General features: G+C 40.9%; 1 protein-coding gene across 4 annotated transcripts in view; it reads right to left on the reverse strand.

Annotated features, from left to right (window-relative positions):
* MAP2K6 (mitogen-activated protein kinase kinase 6) overlaps nucleotides 1-20,714 on the reverse strand; it is a 100,433-nt gene that overhangs the window by 39,459 nt on the left and 40,260 nt on the right. For 3 of the 4 annotated variants that reach the window (XM_058173067.1, XM_058173065.1, XM_058173068.1), the window contains exon 2: nucleotides 6,524-6,590. In XM_058173067.1, coding sequence (XP_058029050.1) covers nucleotides 6,524-6,590 — 67 coding nt within the window. Of the gene's footprint in view, nucleotides 1-6,523; nucleotides 6,591-10,716; nucleotides 11,305-20,714 lie in introns of all 4 variants that reach the window. The other variant, XM_058173066.1, reaches the window with a different exon arrangement.

Genomic DNA, 20,714 nt, shown 5'->3' on the forward strand with positions numbered 1-20,714 from the left:
TGCCATTTCAGCAGGAAAGCCACCAGCTGGAACACGCATCCATGCACACCAAAGTCCACGCACACCGAATGCCCGCCGACAGCCCACAAACCATTAGCTGAGCCGCCTAGAGGGTGTACACATCGCAGTCCCCTGCTGAGCTGCAGGGAAGGCAGGAATATCCCTAAAAAGCCTGCTGCATCTACAGAGCCCTCATGTTGTGACCCAGGTTCCTGGACCCGGACTCCTGGACTCGGATGATTCAGAAAGTGAGGGAGAAGACTGCCCTGCTTCTCTTGAGCCCTTTCCCTCCCTGGCACCCATTCAAAGGGAGGAGGAGGGGCCGGCAAAGCCTGATTCCCTGGAGCCTCCTTCTGATTTGGCAACGCCCCAAGAACAGTTTTGGAGTGATGCAAGATTACGCAGGCATGATCGGCGCAGCAGCGGAAGAGTTGGGACAAAGCCAAGTCATAATTGTCATGCAGTGACATCTGCAGAGACTATAAATAGGAGGCGGGACTTCCTGGTTTTTGTCTTGGACAAGCAATGAATTGGCGCAAGCTAACTGTCTCAATGGAGGGAAGAATATATTCATGAGTAATTCTGGCCTTATCTGTAATTTCCTTGTTATTTCCAGAAACTTGGCAGGCCCGTGGGTAGACGTAGCCAGGACATTTATATATATGTAAATAAATCAGAAAAGGAGGCCTCTGACTGACTCTTTGCTGGGAGTATTGGGGGAAGGGAAACAGAACACCTCAGAAATAAACAGCTGATGTGTGGCAAAACAGATGCACGGCGGAGTGCAGGCAGGCACAGGGAGCCTGGAATGCCGGAAATAAGCATGGCGTGCCGGATGGAAAGATCTGCAGCTGCAAGGACCCTGTCAAAGTGGCAGCGCGTGAGGGATGGAAATTATATGGGGCGGGTCCCAGGGGTGGAACCGTGGGGGTATTGTGGTTAATAGAATAAGTTATTCCTCTAAATTATGAATTCCTCAAAATACCTTTTACTCACCACAAAAGATCCACATATTATGTTTGACTTTCATTTCTTATATACTGCTGAAGTTAGGGTTCATTAGGACTCCTTTCTCCTTTAATTGTGTGCCTAGAGAGATATACTGTAAATCTTCAATTCTGCTCATTTAATCTGATCTGATGAATTACACAGAGAAGTAGGCTTACCTGGAAAATACCTTATTTATCTTGCAAATACCATATTTATCTTGCATTATCCATGAAAGAAATAGCTCCAAGTAACCTGAGCACCGATGAACTTTGTCATAAATTCCTTCTTTTACAAAGGACAAGCAATGTTTCTTTTTAAAAGGACTCCTGCTTAAGTCAACTACAACTTAACACAGAAAAATCAGAAGATGTTAATGAAAGAAGGGAATATATGTGTCCCAGGATAATGAAGCAGGATCCAATCTGGGTCAGTCACCGGGACCATTGTCTTTCAGACCAGATTGCAAGCGGTCAAACAAGGAGACCCAAACTCGTTGGTAGCCTCAGACTGCAATGAACAAGGACACACATTCAACTTTGCAGTGACCAAGATTGTTGGATAAGCAGGCACAAAAACAGCCAGAGAAGTGATTGAAGCCTGGGAAACAGGTCTCTCATCAGTCAACAGGAGTGCTGATTTACCATCAGCCTATCAAGTACTTAGAAGGCAAGGGCTGGGCAGCACAAGCAAACAAAAGCTAATGACTTAAAAGCCAGCCATCAACACACCCCAATCAACATTAAAAAGCCACTTACAACTATAAATACCACACACAGAACAGCACATACTCTGCTCGAGAGATGTTCTCTGAAGTTCTAGCATGAGTCCGACCCAGACTGGATCCTGCAAATGTGAAACTGAATTTCCTCAATGTAATCCAAAGTCCATGTCCCCATTAATTTTCAACTTCTGATATCAACGGAAACTTGCTTACTGTATTTCAAATTTCAAATAGGTATTTCCTTTTCATAAATTGTTCATTTAAAAAAAAAGGTTGCTTAAATAACTCAGAACTCCTAAATAGCAATACAGTACTGAAAATATATTCGCTGTCTGTTTTAAATGGCTTACCTTTTAAACATTAGTTTTTAGAACTTCCATGAATATTTCAGAGCTAAATTTTGATACTGGGGTAAATATGAAACAGCTATCAATCATCATTACTCCCTATCCAGTTCCCAATCAGCAGCAGTTAATAATGTGAAGTGGGAAGATATTGTGTCATCACAACATGCAGTGAATTCCAACAGATATTCGACAGAACTGGAGTGGATGAGTTTTAAGACATTACCGGTCACATTATATGAGGGAGTAATAAATGACAGCCTGCACACACATGCATACATTTATATATAGGATAATAGGTTATGATTAATAAGCAGGGAAGGTTAAAAACCATCTCCCACTTTCCTGACTTATTAATGTTGTTGATATTGATTTTATTTAGTGCCCTATATCTGCAAGACATATTGATTATAGCGCAGGAAACTAGGGCAGTGAGTGTTAGTTTCTGGACAAAAAGGACACTGTCACTTGAAGAAACACAAACTTTGAAAAAAATAGACTATTAGTGGCTATCATAACGCTAAGAGGCAATAGGATAAGACAATAGAAATAGCAGTAGATCCTTGTGATGGGTCACATCAAATAACCAGAAATGTAATGTGAAAACACCAGAACAGTGCAACTATACATGACACTTTATTTACAGTGGAAGCCCCTGTAAATCTGTATCTTTATCAAAGCGCTATTTTTACATAGCCTTCATAAATAATCTTGTCCACCTCAATTTATCCGTTGATCGTTCTACATTAGCTTTAAACCTTCCCCAATCCCAAACTGGTAACTTCTTCCCTACCACGGGCTTATTTAATGTCTGCTGGTGAGGCAGCCACACCTGAGTTACTATTAATTTCCAGACATTTGTCAATGATATAGGTATGGCCAACTGAAAGCTAAAGAAAGGAGAAGGAAACTAGTCGCAAGAGAACACTCAGCCTTAAGAAGTCCTTCTATTGATTGTTAGAGCAGTATCAGGTTCTTGGTGGAGACTGTACTTCTGTTGGTGTTTTGGATGCCTTGTTATCAATTGAAAGAAGAGGGAAGCCCGGAAAAAAAGGCAGATACTGTATGAAGTCTTGGAAACTACATCCAAAGGAACTTATAAGCTAAAAGAGACCTCCTTTTTGAGCAGACACAGTCAAGAGCAAGTGGGGAAAAAAGGTTGTTATCCTAGCTGACTGCCAAATTAGAAAGAAAGGACGGTTTGACACAATTCAGTAAAGTAAGTCACTGTGTTATCTAACAAATTTGCCAAGGTATCCTCAAGTAATCATTAATCCAGCGAATGTCAAGGCTCCAAGTCACTCTCCATGACCCTGCACACTAGGCAAACATTATCTTTTTCCTGGAAGCAATGGAAAGGACTTTATGGGCTTTCCAGGCCCCATCAGACTTTGAAGCTAAGGGTTACGGAAGACATCAAACAAACCCAGAAAACACAAGACAAGACAGCAAAGAGAAACTTGGTTTTCCTCTTGGTGGTTGTTGCAGATCAAGTAAAAAAATGTTGCCTGACATTTTCATCAACGTCACAGCCTTGAAATGAATGAAAACTTCACAACTAAAGAGTCAAAAAGTTCAAGCAGTGAGCTTGTTAGAATGCAATGTACAGTAAAAGCAATCCAAGAATTGCTACTTGAATGACAGTTTAATGACCCCAATATCCTAAAATGCAATGCAAACGCTAGCACTCACCAACTGTGCTGTGATTTCCCACTTACACAATTAAAGAATATCTCTCTGTGCATTATTTTGTGCTGCTTTTAAATCTACCAGTTTGCTTATTTTTAAAAAATCAACATCATATTTGTAGCTCAGGGTTAAAATGAAGGGAGAACACCAAGGACCCTTCAAAAGTATATATGTACTAGATATGTAAGTATATATAGATCTGTAAACTATTTATAGCTAAAATGATTTATTATACCTTTTAAAAACACTTTTCATGTATTTTTCTTTTCTTTGATAATATATATTATTTGTATGTATATATATTTTTGAGAGTTTCTCTGTCATTATTTTAAAAATAATAAAAGAATAAAATTTAAAAAGTAGTAAACAAAGAGCAAGGCATATCTGTCCCTTACAGCTTTCTATTTTTCTCTACAGGCATAAATGTCTATGGAGATTATCAGTCATCCAGATCATGGTTGTCCCAAATGTGCTTTTTCAAGAGACAACTGGACTTTCCAGAGCTGAAGAAGTTTCTTGGATAAGAAGTGGAACGTCTTATCGAAAAAGCACCTTTGGTACAGGCATAATTGTTAAGTCCGAGAGGACATTCAAAGCATGTAAGAACTCTGTCTGGAGAAATGCTATCCCATTCTGAGAGAAAGATAATTTCTAACATGCGACTCCCACAGTCAGTCCCTCAATAATCTAAGTTCATGGTTGCTATGAACCCACACGCTACCTCTGAATCCACACCTAAAAAAGGCAAACTGAAGTCCCCAATGCCTTAAGTTCTGGAGACTTTACTGTCCAACTGGCCACAGCATCAAACTGTTGTGGTCCGCCAGCAGCCTGCGGAGCTGGCAACGGAGTCGGACAGCAATGAGGCTGAGGAAGAACATGGGCCAGTCCTGGAGGCTGGGGAAGGCCTGGATGAGGGCTCTGTGTCTGAGGCAGAGATGGGGCCAGGGCCATCTGGGAGTGATGTGCAGACTCTCGAGCCTCCAGAGGCTCACAGTAGTGAGGCAGAGAAACAGGAGGAGCCTGTTCCTAATGCACGCATGAGAAGAGCTGCCAGAAGGCAAGAGCAGCTAAAGCAAAGAGGACGACTCGGGAGTAGGGCCAAGAGATGACTGGCCCCTCCAATAAGGCTTAAAAGACCAGCAACGGCGTTTGCGTTTGCCAGAAAACAATGTTGATAGCCTTGCTCCTTGTCTTGCTGCATTTATTTCTTGTTGGCGTCTTCTGCTTTTAAACTTTTGCCAAGAAAAGCCTTTAGCAGTTTGCCTAATTAGACCAAGGTTGGTGATAAGACTGAAGAATTGTGTTATGAAGAATTTGCTTTGATTTAGTTTGGACTACAGTGAGAATGAGTTAATTCTCAGCGGTTCTAATAAAGTCTGTTTTTGAACTACTACCTACTTGGGCCTGGGTCACAACACAAGCAGCTCAGGTAGGGCAGCCCCTTTGTAGCAGGAAGTTCTGATACCCTAGCGGCATCAGAATCAGCTAGGACTCTAGCTGATCTTTAGAACTCAACTTCATGGGAAGGATCTTGTATCCGCTTTCTGCAGAACAGTAGCCCCCAGAAGCCACTGGAGTCCCTTCAAATGATAATTGCAACACCACTGCTCCTACTTCAGAGATGCCTGCCAAACAAAACATTGATGGGCACATTTCCAAAAGGGGCACCCCACCTCTGCACCATGTCCTGCAAGGTTCACTTAATACATGCAAGGCTGACGCTCTCATGCACAACTAGAGCCGTGGTGGTGCAGTGGTTAGAACGCAGTACTGCAGGCTTCTTTTGCTGACTGCCGGCTGTCTGCAGTTCAGCAGTTTGATTCTCTCCGGCTCAAGGTTGACTCAGCCTTCCATCCTTCCGAGTTTGGTAAAAGGAGGACCCAGATTGTTGGGGGCATTAGGCTGACTCTGTAAACCGCTTAAAGAGGGCTGTAAAGCACTGTGAAGCGGTATATAAGTCTAAGTGCTATTGCTAAGTGCTAGATTGTAGATAAGGGAAACTTTATTACAAGCCAAGCATGTATTCAAGACCAACATCTGGAAACTAGGGCAATTAGGTCTGATGGACAAGCACTGGGGCAGACAGAGCATGGCAACACCTGACTATACGGCTCCAGCTGGTCCTTGATCAAGTACAGGAGACAAGCAACTTTACCTACTGCAGGGGTGTCAAACTTGTGGCCGCACGGGCCAGATGTGTCACGCGCTAGCCACGCCCACCCCCATTTTAGCAAGGGGGGGGGGAAGTCGACAACATGACGCTACGGGTTTGACAACCCTGATCTACTGGACCATCCAGAGGTTCACTCCAAACAATTCTTAATCCGCTGATTCCTGAAACTCTGGAAGACCTGAAAAACTTCCAGCCAGTTATCAAACCTCTGCCACCTCCACAAACATCCAGCAACCTAAAGATGTTAGGACAGGCTCATAGGAGTTAAGGGCTTATTAACATCTTTTCCAGATCTCAGAATCACAGTCCAGTTTTTGCAAGGAACACCACCTAGCTGGTTATTAATTCTGTGCAACATAAGCCCACTGAATTAGCACATATCACCTTAGTTCTCGTCAAAAGTCCTCTTTGCTCTCACTTTTAATCAAACACAGCACTTCAACAAAGGAGAGCTGATAAGCCACTCTAGCAGTCACCCTTCAGATCTGTTAAAATCTGCTGAAACTCATGGAATTAAGAGGGGATTGAGGTTGAACTGCTCCAGCCCACTTTCCGTGTCCCCCACCCACCCACCCCACGATAACAATTTTAATATATACATACGTTGAGCTTGTCTGTGGTTGTTCAAATGCTTCTTTAGGAATTTTCAAACCTGGATTTTTCTTCTTGCCTGAAAAATTAAAAAAAATGCATTTATTTTTTATTAAGGTTTAGCCTCATCTTGTAAAGTCTGCCACAGACATCAATCACTTTTCTTGAGGAATGCTTCAGAGTGCAAGGTTCAGCATATAAAATCTGTTGCTGAAACTTCCTTTCTGCCTCAATAAGTCCTAATATATTTAGGAATCTATTTGCATATTCTCAATACCGTATACAGGATGGCAGAATGATCTACCATAACCCATCATTTTTTAGAAATCCAAGCCTTAAAATGATCTGGAGAGAATGAGACCCTGACAGATGATGCAAGTGGTAAATCTGAAACGCCAAATGGATGCCTTAGCAAGTCATCAAAGAAAAGAGCTTTTGTGCAGAGCCTTTTAATAGCTTGGAATCTCTCACCCTGACCCCACTTGACCCTAATTTATTTTAACATCTAGGATGCCACAAAGGAACCAAATTGCACATTTTATTTAAAATTGCATGAATGGAATTTATTCCAAGCACAAAAATCAAAAGCTTTATTAGTCAAGATTGACTGGCTTGCACCAAAGTATGAGGTTCTAATAGTATCCATGTTAATGCTTCCGTAAGTCCAGTGGTGGGCTGCTGCCGGTTCGGACTGGTTAAGGCGAACTGGTAGTTCTGATGTTCAGCTGGACCTGCCCACCGGCCCCCTCCCTATCCTGTCCTATATTTTCTTTTCCAATATACTTTCTATATTGATAACATCATCATCATCATGATCTTTACTTGTAAGCCGCCCACAGTCACTTGGATAGTAACATGGGCAGTGTCTAAATTTGATTAAATAAATACATTTTAAGAGGGATTTCTCAAGTTTTCCCCTTTTCCAGGACAGAGGTCTCTTTTACTTTTCCCTTAATAGCTCTTGCATATTTTTATCAAGGTTCTCTCCATTATAATTTACAGCAGCTTATGTACATTCCTTTTTAGAATAAAAGGGTTAAAATGCAAATATATATACAGTTAAGTTCTTGACTTATGACCACAAATTTCTGTTGCTAAGCAAGACAGTTGTTAGTAAGTTTTGTCCAATTTTAAAACATTTTTTGCCACAGTTGCTAAGTGAATCATTGCGGTTCTTAAGTTACCGTGTTTCCCCAAAAATAAGACCCTGTCTTATATTTTTTTGAACCCTGAAATAAGTGCTTGGCCTTATTGCCATGCACTCAAAAGCCCAATTGGGCTTATTATCAGGGGATGTCTTATTTTGGGGAAAACAGGGTAGTAACACAGTTATTAAGTGAATCTGGCTTCCCCATTGACTTTGCTTGTCAGAAGATCACAAAAGTTGATCACATGATCCCAGGACACTGCAACTGTCATAAATAATGCTAGTTGCCAAGCATCTGAATTTTGATTACTTGACTGTGAAAAATAGATATAAGACACTTTTTTCAATGCCACTGTAACTCGAAAAGTCACTAAATGAATGATTGTAAGTCAAGGACTAACTGTACAGTATTTAGTGCCACTTATATCATAAGGAAAACCCCGAAACTGACTCAGCGGATTAAAAGGCCTTTAGGGCATATGGGAGTCACATGCACACATCAGCAATCAATTGCTACATTTTTCATGAGCTTCTAAATCCGTGATAGCGAACCTATGCCACGTGGCAGCACAGAGCCCTCTCTGTGGGCACGCGCACCATCGCCCCGGCTCAGCAAGTTGGTCGCTGGGTTTCCAATGTGCGCATGCATGCCGGCCAGCCAGTTGGCAGGTTTCTGATGTGCACATGTGCACTGGCCAGCTGGTCGCTGGGTTTCCGATGGTCTGGCGCTCGCACACACACCTTCCGGTTTGGGCACTCTGTGCCTAAAAGGTTTGCCATCACTGTTCTAGACCAAGTGCAAACACACTACAGTACCTAAGGATGAGGTTACCCATAGATGTAATAAGCATTCCTGGTCACAAAAATAAATTGAGCCTCAATTACATAATGGGAATACAGAAACATCACATTCTCAATATTCCCAACTGATAAAAAGTCCCCATTTTGTAAAGGTTCAAACTGTTTTATATTTTTTAAATCTTCTTCAAACCCTGGTTCAGAACAGGGTTCTGTTGCTGCTTCAAATGTCAGCAAAAGACCAGAGCCAAGTATTCACAATGCATTAATGACACTTAACCCCAAAGTTCTCAATAGCCACCCCTCCTGATTTTATACAGAGGTAGCATTGAAAGAAAACAATACTAGGGCTTCACACACTATAACTGCTAACTCCAGAGTTATACTTTCTCATTTTGACAGCATGGTCATTGGGAGAAATATAACCCAGAATTTCTTCAACTTTCAAAGACCCTTCAAAATTTAAAGCCCTAACATAGGCTAACATATAGAACAGGATACACCCTTTAATCTCAGACTAAGAGATAAACAGCCTTGATATTGGTAAAGTGACCACTGTCTCATTGTGATATCGCACTCTGACGAAGTTTGGTCTCACATCCTTATCCAACTGCAGGGAAATATCATCTACTCTGGAATCTGGTAGATTCTTAAATGGGAGATTTTCTACAAGACAGAATTGCTGACCGTATTAATATCCTATATCTGTGATGGCGAACCTGTAGCACACAGCGCCCAGTTCAGCTCTACCGTGCATGTGTGTTTGCCTCCCGCCGGCAAACTAGTCATCAGGTCTCTGCCGTGCATGCGCCGGGGGGGGGCATTTGCGGGGACCGCACATGCATTGCATTTTGGAGATTTGGGTGTGCACACTTTGGGCACTCGGTCCGAAAAGGTTAGCTATCACTGTCCTGTATGATTCTCTTACTTTAGCTTTACAATTGGCCTACATTAGTGGCCTTCAACCGTTGGGCCATCAGCTACCGGTTCCATGGAGAAAGGTTTTTCCGTGGACCAGAGGGGCATGGTTTTCCATGCTTTCTGCATCCCACGGATGGGGCTTCGCTTCTTTGTATAGACTGGTTGCTGGCATGCAACGGATACAGTGTCGGTCCACAGACCGGGGATTGGGGAACTCTGTACATGACTTTGGCTTCCTACTCTGGTGTACCTTGAAAGGCTGACAATCCTGAGGAGTAGATGATAAGGAAGGATTGCTGTCTAAATAAGCTGCTTTCCAATGTCTGTAATAGGATGCTAGTCTGATCCAGTGAGCCTCTTAGACCCGCTTTAGCTAAATCTGCAAGACTTATTGCATTCCTTCAGTTCTCATTTCAAACATTTACACCCTTAGACTAAACAAGAGCCACTGAGAAAAGGTGCTTTCTGGCCAAATCTTCAGATCCCCACTCACATAAAATAAACTGAGAAACAAAACAGCCATTTGTCTTTCAGAGGAATCTGGCACAAGATGACTGGAGGTTTGGGCCTCATAAATGTATTTTCCCTCTCAGATCTCTAAGGACCCAAATGGAGCTTTAATTCTTCCGAAATAAAGCAAATAGCAGCCTAGTCAATCTCATTTATAATACTTCTGGCATATCATCTTCTGACACCTGAAATGAATGATATATTCAGGGTTTTAGATAATCCAATCTTCTCATACTACTGAATTACATTATTTTCATGTATTGAGTTGCTTCTTCTAGTTAAACTCATTCATGAAGCCATTCTTTATGCCCTAATGCTGAGACCTGATTAAACCCTCTGTAGAGGGATTAAGCTGGGTGCCCTTCAGCCAGACATCCTCTTTCGGCCCTAAAGGGAAGGCAAATTACTTTTAAAATCTTGCCAAGGAAACTGTAGGGTCTAAGACAGTGATTGAGAAATATGACACATGTGTCAAGCGTGTCACACAACATTTTGGATGACATGCCAGCATTCAACAACATCTAACAACAACTATTCTCAAAACTACATCCCATTCTTGTGCAATTTTCAGGATCCACGTGGGAATGGGGCCCTGAAATAAAATGTGCTCTGTGCAGCCTCCAAACCCTCAGGAAGTTGCGCAAGAGGATCACTCTCTCATGTGGCCTCCAGAACCTCTGAATATTGAGAGGCCCATGAGAACAGGGCATGCTTTTGCATAGTTTTTGGTGGATGCAAAGGCCATGGAAGAGCATTCTCTCAAGCCGTTTAAAGAACAAAGGCCTCGTTGACCCAGAGCAGCCTTGGATAGGCTGTAAGGAGAACATACCTTGGAGAGCAGTGCGAGGTAGACTTTTTGAATGACAGCAGTAATTCATGATGGCCTAGATAGGAGTGACAGTAGAGGACCGTTTCTCTTTCATTTGGGAATGTGATATGCCCAGAGTCAAGTTAGGCATTGTCTGAATTTTCGACACTCTGAGCCCAAAATGTTCACCATCACTGGTCAAGGCAGTCACCAAGAATCAATGCTGACTTCAACGCTCGGCACTCCCCAGAAAAAAAAAACACCACAACTCAAAAATTACAAGGCTAACCAGGGGTAACGCTGTCCAACCATTTGGAACTGATGAATGTATCCAGAATTTTGAGGTGTCCTGAATGGCTGCTGTGGGGAATAACCAATTACAAAGCACCAATTTATCATGATGTCATCCCTCTGGAATCATTCTACTCAGACAGGACATTCTTTTTCTTTTTAAGGCAGGCAGACACTTGGCTGCAACCGTCCTTCATTTTCTCTCATAGGGGGTCTTATAGTCTGCTTAGTGCTAACGACAGAGAAGACGCTGGATGTTGTTTTGCAGCATAATAGCTTTCCGTTATGTATGACTGACAGTCAAGAGCATCAGGGAGCCTGGAAATTGAAAAGGAGAAAGGTTATAGCTGTGACAGAGACTGACGAGCCACACTGGGATCCATAAAGATAATGGAACCCAGTTGGCTCTAAGCTGAAGCACCACATTTGTGACTGGCATGATTTAAATGCGTCTACTCCTTTAGCTCTCAATCTTGCACAATACTTAGTGCATTTGCAGGAAAGGTGAGCAAAGACAAGACTGCTAAGCCTCACAGGAGACTTAAAACGTAAGAAAAAAAACCTGTTACACCAGGTCAAGGCCCATTTTATTCAGTATTTTGTGTTGTGTATCACCTTCCTCAGTCCATCAGGTATTTACAAACAGAGTCCTCTCATGGTTGTTCCCCTGCAAATGATACGTTGCCACCAACTTGAAGGTAAATAAGGAGTCTTCTACATTAGTAGCCCTGGACTTAAGATAATTCCCTTTTAAAGCCTCCAAGTTAGGGGCCTCACCATCTCTCATGGTAATTAATGCCAGATTAATGTAATTTGCACTTCCTTAAACAGCCTCCCATTCTAATGCTTTGAGAAAGCAACAAAATGTTTTCTCAGTCTACTTTTTCCTCCTCCTCCTCTTCATTTTGTCCATGCACCCAATGCTCTGGCACAGACCAATTCAGCTATTCAGGTATCTTCTGCTTGAGTGTAGGTCGGACTAGATGACCTCCAAGGTCCCTTCCAACTCTGTTATTCTGTTATCCAGGGAACTGGCCACAAAGATTTTCCCCATTCACTCAGACTGCCAGACACAATCCCCACTGACAAGCAAATGATCACACTCAGCTGGGCACCTAAAGCATTGGATATACTAGTGAAGCATTCTTGTATATTATTTTCAATTTTTATTTTTTTTTAAATTTTATTTCCAAAGTTAAAATATAGAATCCAAAAAAAGAAAGAAAAGAAGAAAAATGAAACAATACCAAAAAAAAGGAAAAATGTGCATAAAGACAAAGTAACAAAGGTGCACATAGATTATCCTCCCTGGTTGAATTCTGATAAATATATTTCAACAATGATAGTTTCTCTCATTGTAAAACAGCCACAATTTAAACAAAGCAGTCAACAGGTAACCCCAACAACAAGCCCCATTTCAAAGCCTCTGTTAATTGTTTATTATTGTATTTAACTTGCAGAAAGTCCTCAAATGGCTTGCAAACTACCATAAGCCCACTGCAATCATTATCTAGAATCCCATCTAGGATCAAATATCCTTGATGGATTCTTGTTTTCATTTCTAAAAGACATTACCTTATAATCTCCATCCCTGCCAGCACTACTACACTGCCTGTCCCTGCTTTAAAACTGCTCCTATATTCCAGATAAAGGAACGAGGTAGGAACAAACAGAGATATTTTTTTTTTAAATCCCCAGTATTCACTGTTCAAACTGTAGCTTAAATCATGGCACCAGTAGGCCCACAAGAATAATGCGGCATTTTTCCCTTTGCTGTAAATCTGCAATTTATTTGAGAACACAACCACTTTATTAGAGGAAAAGGTTGTACATTTTCAAAATAAAAAGTATAGTCGCATGATGAGCAAGTTGCCTTTTGACAAAGAAAGGGGATTTCGGAAACTAACATCATCAAGTTCAGGTGCACATCTGGGCCTGTTTCCCCACTGCCCATCTTGGCTACTTCTTATTGGATGTTTATGAGAGGTTTCCCTGATCTCTAGTCTAACTACACCACTGGCTGCATTTGCAGACCACCAGACAAAAACAGAGAGGTTGACTCAGCCCTCCATCCTTCCGAGTTCGGTAAAATGAGGACCCAAATTGTTGGGGGCAATATGCTGAGACTCTGTAAACTGCTTAGAGAGGGCTGTAAAAGCACTATGAATTGGAAAAACAATAACATACAGACAGAAGATAATTGGATTCTTGGAATGTGCAGAAATGGATAAATTTACAAAGGAGATACAAGAAAAAGAGGAAACAGAATATTATATAGTGAGGGAGAAATGTTACGAATGGCTAGAGGAGAGAGATAAAAGGCAAGGAAAGATCAAATACGGAAGATATAGGAGTAGCAATGTAACAACAAATAAAAGGGGACAGAAAAAAATGTAGTTTGTAGAAATGAAATTGTGTACAGTTTATGCATATATGTAAATAAATTAATATTAGACTTGTATGTATAAAGGATACATTGAAGTAAGGGAGAAAAAATGGACAAGTAAGAAATATTTAACCGTTGTGAAATTGTTGGAAAGAAACTATTGTTTAAAGATTCTTTTTTGTTTTTTGATAAATGTTTAATAAAAAATATTTTTTTTAAAAAGCACTATGAAGCGGTATATAAGTCTAAGTGCTATTATTATTAACATAGAGGGTTACAAAGGCAGAGAATGACAAAAAAAAAGAGGAGAACTCATGGAATGATATAGAAAAAGGCTAAGCTAGCACAATGTTTTATGATGAAGGCGAAGCTGAAATGCATGGTGACCCTTGGAATTATTGTAAAAGCATCTAGCTCTTCACTTGATCCCATATGCATTCCAAGAGGTTATAAAAATCAACAGATTGCCAAAAGTATAAGGTATAAGAAGTATAAGGCCAAATGAATTCTTATAAAGCTTACTGCTAAGGTACGGGAACATTAAATTGAACTCAGGTGAATTATAGCATTTCAAACCACAGAACAAATAATAACCTTTCTCATGCCACAAAGTTCGAAGAAATCATATGGGGAGGGTGCCTGGGAGGGGGGGTTTTACTTAAGTGTGGGTATGTGGCAGGGGTGAAATCTAATTTTTTTTGCTACCGGTTCTGTGGCCGTGGCTTGGTGGGGCGTTCATGTGACTTGGTGGGCGTGGCTATGTGATTGGGGGATCAAACAACAGAAACTCACTAGCAATGTCCTGCTGGAGCAGTGTTCCAGGTCCCTTCCAGCCCTGGATTATCCTCTGAAACTGCATCTAGTGCCAGGTTTGTACTCCTTCCTTCCTTCCTTTTTTGCCTCCTTTCTTTCTCTCTCTCTCTCAAAACCCCCCCACACACACCCTGTTCTCCCTTCCAGCAGGCTTGCTAGGCAAGCCAAAAAATGGGGTGGAGGGGTGGGAAGTCCGTTTCCTCTTCCAGGAGGCTTGCTGGACAAGCCAAAAAACGGGGTGGGGGAGAGTCCGTTTTTCCTTCCAGCAGGCTTCAGGGAAACTTCAGGGAAACCTGCTGGGAGGAAAAACAGACACCCCCCCCCCCGGTTTTTTGGCTAGCACACAGCTGAGCTGCACGATCATCAAAGGCTTTTTTTTTTAACTTTTAAAGCATTTTTTCTTCCGCCGAAAAAATGCTTTAAAAAAAAACAACTCTGATGATCGCGTGGCTGAGCTGGGCATGGGCATGGGCAGGTGGGGGGGGGGCAGGGATTATTGCTACCGGTTCTCCGAACCACCCGCCGCCATCGCTATCGGATCACGCGATCCGATCCAATCTGGGAGCATTTCACCCCTGGTATGTGGCCTTGGTCTGCAGGACCAGCATTTGGCTAAGGAAGAAAAGCAAAAGGGAGGAGTTTACTACATTAAAAAGACATTGCTGCTTCACTGTGTTACTAAGGAGTGTTGCTGCCTGCAATCTCTAGGATCACTTTTTCTCATCCCAGATGTTTACATAGTACTCTGCTAGAATCAGTTCTCTGTTTTCAATACAAATCTCCTCCTTCTGAACTCTGCAACCCACACTGGCTTGCATTATAGCTCCTAGCAACTTCCAGAACATAGCGCTGCTACTGTTATTCTGGAGGACGTTGGTTAGTTACACGATTCATTCATACTCTTTGTTATCGCAGTCTGCTGGGCAGAACAGAGTAGGATGCTGCTACCAAGAATCATCCATGTAATTCTTATAGTCAGGTTTTAAAGGGCTGCCTTTGAACAGTCAATGTTTGAGCCTCAAGAACGTCTCTCTTGCCCAACTGACGGCTCTTCCATCCGACTGCGCCATGATATAAAACATAGAAACCAACAAGCAAAACGACACCATGAAAAATTAGCTTGTCAAGAGAGATAAGTTCAAATCAGGAGTATCAAGCATGCAATTCTCTAGATGTGGAATATGCAACTACAGCCAAAAAGGACAGCGCCACACCCGGTTCTGGAAGATGTAGTTTGGATGTTTAAAAGAAATGTTACAATGACCCACGTGTCTTAGAGAGCAGAGGGGGGAAGAATCAGCAACTTAATTTCAACTTTCTCTTTCACTTCAGTCCAGACAATGAAGTCAGACTTTACAATTTTCTGCTTAGCAAACACTAAAGTCTAAAGTACAGTTGTAGACAAATTACAGGTGTTCAATTCCCCCTGGACATGTGAAGTTCCTTGCCTTAATGAAACAAGACCAAGTACATAGCTTTTCCTGATTTTAAGCAAAAATTCTGTCGGGACATTGTTGCAAAATTTCTTCTGAAAGACATCACATTTGGAGGGGGAAAAAGAATAAGAGAGTTGGAAAGGACTTTGAAGGTCTTCTAGTCCAACCCCTTGCTCAAACAGGAGACCCTATACCAGTGATAGCTAACCTTTTCCGGACTGAGTGCCCAAAGCACGCACACGCGCATCCATGCATGGCCTCCCACACGTGCCCTGCCCCCTATGGATGCGTGGCAGACCTGAAGACCAGCTGGTCGATGGGAGGTGCATGCGCTTGCGCAGCGGAGCTGAACTGGGGCGACGACTCATGTGCCATCAGAGAGGGCGCTACATGCCACCTCTGGCACACATGCCATAGGTTCACCATCATGGCCCTATACCATTTCAGACAAGCTGCTATCCAATCTCTTCTTAAAAACCTCCAGTGATGGAGCACCCACAACTTCTGAAGGCAAGCCCTTCCACTGGTTGATAGTGTTCTGTTACATTCCATGTCAAGAAGCAATCTAGTAATATTTATTTCTGTCTCCAAAGACAACAGAATCTAGTTTATTAAATCAAAATCAAGAACTAAATCAAAAGATTGTCTACAAAGCTGTTGCTATATTAGTCATTGAAAACAAAAGTCATAATATAGTGGAGGATAAGTGCTTGGAAGGCAAGCAAAACTAAAATCACAGGCAAATGTTAAGAATTGAAATAGTATGGATTCTGTAAGGATAATGAAAAAAATTTATATATTGTTCAGACTGTAGGTTCATATTTTATCATTACATTCTGTTTTGTATAGAGATGCAAAAATCCTGATAATGACCAGATGGCAACGAACGATTAGATTTTTCTGTATCTTTCTGCTTCTATACATCTACCATGTTTTCCCAAAAATAAGACCCTGTCTTATATTTTTTTGAACCTCGAAATAAGTGCTTGGCCTTATTTTCAGGGAGGTCTTCTTATTTTGGGGCGTGTGGAGCAAGATGGGGCTCTTCTTGCTGTCTTACCTGATTTCCAGCTTTGCGTTTAAATATTTTCAGGGAGGGCTTATTTTTGGGGGGAGGCTTATTTTAGCGCATGCACTCAAAAGCCCGATTGGGCTTATTATCAGGGAATGTCTTATTTTTGGGGAAACAGGGTATATTTCTGCCATTTAGCTCTAATAACAGTTTCACACTCTAGAAATGCCACTGTTATTTAATATCTAAAAATACTAACACACATGGAAAATCTATATGTATTAAATGTGCGAGAGTGCAAAGAGTGAAATGGTAAAGGAAAATATTGTACGGGAAAATGAAACTAAATACTCAAATTATCCTCTAAAACAGGAATGGGCAACTATGGTCTCTTTACGACCTGTGAATTTCATCTTCCAGAATTCCTGACCATGCTGGGAGTTGAAGTCCATAGGTCATATATGTTATAGTTGCCCACCCCTGCTCTAAAGACAGAGAACTGAATTTCCCTGTCTTTTCAAGCATGAATGCCCCTTGTGGCAATATATACAAAAGTAGATCATAACATCTAAATGTAGTAAGACACAATTTTAAAAATACCGTTAATTTTAGTAGCAATCACAAATCTCCATCCATTGCTTTAATAATAATCTAGATTCGCAATGGAGAACCATCTGTTTTCTTACATTATACACATTAACCTTCAATCTCTTGAGTTCTTACTGTGTGCTGTGAAAAAATGACCACTGAGGTAAAATCCACTGTTTGATATTCGACATGCTTGAAAATGCCACAGTAAAAACTTAGGAGAGTTATGTGTGAAATCATTTAATTTATCTTGCTAAATAATTCCTAACCAAGTAAGATAAAACTCACAATCATGTTCTTTGGGATTGAACATTATCTTCATAGACTGCTCCAGGTACTGTGAGATATGGGAAGGTACCCCTCTCTTCTTTGGACAGAAATGGTTTAAACAGAAGAATAGCCCAGCAAAAAGCAGACGGCTTGAGTTCCAGATTAAATCCCTGACGTGTGTATATGTAGGCAGGGGAGCAGCTCCCTCAAAGTCTGGAACATGGTATCTAGCCAGTGCAGGCCATATTCAGCTAGAACAAATGGGTTATGGTGGCTTTCTGTTTTACAATATACAGACCAGGGATTTGACACAGGTTGCATTGTTGAACCAACAGTATCACCTAGCAAGGGAAATTAGCAATCGATGGCATTCAACTGGAATTACTCTTTGATTCTATCACCCCTTTATCCCATTTTACTATGTGAGATAGAGATGGAGAAGAGGCTGGTCTCAAGCTCCTATTTTTCTTCACAACTATTATTCTGCTAATGATACTGGGACTTGAGTGTAGTATCTAAAAAGTTAAGTTTGCCCACTCTTGGTGTAAATATTGTTATTATGATTCATTTGCAACTAGCGGTGCTATCGTTAAGGAATTTGTTCTTCTTTCCATCCGCTTGTCCATTCATCAGCTCTAAGAGAAAAAACATTTTCTATCCTCTGCTATCATTTTAATCAATGTTCTGATTTGCTGAAAGTCCAATGACAAAACTGTTCTAATGCCAAAGAATGTGTATGTCGAGAAAAAGGTCAATGGATGTTTCCCCTAATCCATCCCCTTCACCTGAGCACCGGTTGCAAGTCACAATTGCTACTTCCTGACATTCAACTAATCTCCCCCCAACATATGTTGCAGAACAGCCTCCAGTGTCTTTTAAAAATCCACAAGTGTAAACCAGCTATACAAAAACTCCACTCCTTCAATGTAAGCCAGGAAATCCTGCAGAGGTGACTTGTTCCATTAATCACTCAGTCCCAGAAAGGAATGGCTATCACCAAATAGTGTAATTACTACTGCATATTTTCCTCCCACTTCAACAGATATCATATTGTGGTAATTCCAATCAAGAATTCCATTTCCTGATTCAAATAAGCTATTTTTCGGGTGGCTGCACCACTCTTACTAGCTCAGGTTTAGTCATCTGATGCTCCACATACCTGAATAAGATCTTTTAAGCTAACATGAAAAACATAAAATGTAGCCTTTCTTTTCCTATTTCCTTGAAGAGAGAGAAAATATACAAGGATGTATGAGTGTGTCTGAGAGAAAAAGTAGAAGTGCTTAACTGTTTAAAAAGGTAAGCTCGTTACTTTGCCTTCTACCCCTAAGGTCACTTATTTCACCTTGTTTGAATTCCTCCCCTTTTTCTTAAGGTGTTAAAAAGAAAGTTTTTAACACTAGCTCAAGTCAGTGAGTGTTGGTCTAATAAAGTAAGCCCGCAACTTTCTAGACAGCAACCAGGCACAGCAAGACACATTCAAAGATTTTAAGATCTAAATATTTAAATTTTAAAATATCTAATATTTAAACTTAAATATCTAAACTTAGCAATTGACAGCTGTAGGAAAAAAAGAAATGTAAGCAGATTCAAAGTAAAAGGAAACATTTATGTTTTGTATAGTGTAAAAAGACACGCATGATAGTGTGCTATATACATCGGTATGTTGGAAGTAGGAACTTCTTTGTCATCATCTAATTAGTTGAAGTTAGACTGTTGTTGTTTTTTTAATTAATGTCAAGATAGGAAAGAGAGAAACTTATTTTATTGCCCCTGAATATGAATATTCAACTTCTCCAACAAAGTTATACGGTTCTTCTCTAGAAAACAGCCAGAGTCAGAAATGTAAGAGGAGAGACACATCTGAAATTTTGAGAGTTTATGGTGGATGTATTCCCAAAGGATCTGCCATGGTAGACAGAACTAGTCATAAAATTCGTATTAATCAGAAAGTGAACTAACTTCCAGGATGCTTCAGCCCCTCGGTGGATCCACTATGGGAATAAGAGACATTATTGCAAAAAAATGAGATACCAAATGTTGCACTCTTGCTTTGCTTTGCTGTTCCACTAATTTCTTTTTATTAAAAAAATGTTTTTAAAATGTCAAATGAGTCAAAGGGGCTAGTAGGCACAAAGAGAGGCACTTGGGAACACACTGTTGTGCCCATTGACTCAATGATTCCTGCATTTAATCAGTGCTTTGTAAACCACCAACAAAAAGTCTTATCACTGCTCATGAGTTCTAATTACATCTGTAGTCTGAAGAACCTTAACAAGAAAGCAAGTAAGCTAAAATTTTATTACAGTACATACTACACATAAACACACACACCTCAAAGCAAATCATGCAATTTGTAATGAAGAAAATGAAAAACCGAATTCCTTTAGAGTAATTCCCACTGCCATGCAAAGTGAGAAACCAAGAGAGAACCCAAAATTTAAGGGATGAAGGGGAGAAGTTAATTTCTCAAAACTTTCTTTGTCTAGAAAATGCTAAGGATAAAGGCATATTAATACCTGGAATGAACATGGCACAGAGTGGTGATCAACGCACTAGAAGTATCTATTGAATACACATAATGACATTAAACGTAGGTGGCCTTTTGTGGCCTTCAAACCATTCTTGGTTTGCCTTCAAACCATTCTTGATTCCCAGCTGGCTTCATGCCTAAGGGAGGTCTAGAACTCTAGCCCACTGCCTTTACTCTTTTAAGGTTACGGGACCACCTGCTGTTACCTGATGCCTCCCACCGACCCGTACGCTCACACAGAGAAGGTCTTCTTAGGGTGCCGTCCGCCAAGCAATGTCGGCTGGTGGCCCCCAGGGGAAGGGCCTTCTCTGTTGGAGCACCTACCCTCTGGAACAAACTTCCCCCTGGTTTGCGTCAATTACCTGACCTTCGGACCTTTCACCGTGAATTGAAAACGTACCTGTTTATCCAAGTGGGACTGGCTTAATTTTTTAAATTTTTTAAATTTTTCGAATTTTAATAATTTTAACTGGGGTATTTTATTTATGGGTCAAATTTGACGGTTTTAATTTTCGGCCATCTATAGAATAGGTTATTTTAACTGTGGTTTTAATTTGTATATTGTACTGTTTTAATCTGGCTGTATACCGCCCTGAGTCCTTCGGGAGAAGGGCGGTATAAAAATCTAAATAATAAATAAATAAATAAATAAATAAATAAATAAATAAATAAATAAATAAATACTCACTA

The sequence above is a fragment of the Ahaetulla prasina genome, chromosome 2, assembly GCF_028640845.1.
Source record: "Ahaetulla prasina isolate Xishuangbanna chromosome 2, ASM2864084v1, whole genome shotgun sequence".
In the NCBI taxonomy this organism is placed as follows: Eukaryota; Metazoa; Chordata; class Lepidosauria; order Squamata; family Colubridae; genus Ahaetulla; species Ahaetulla prasina.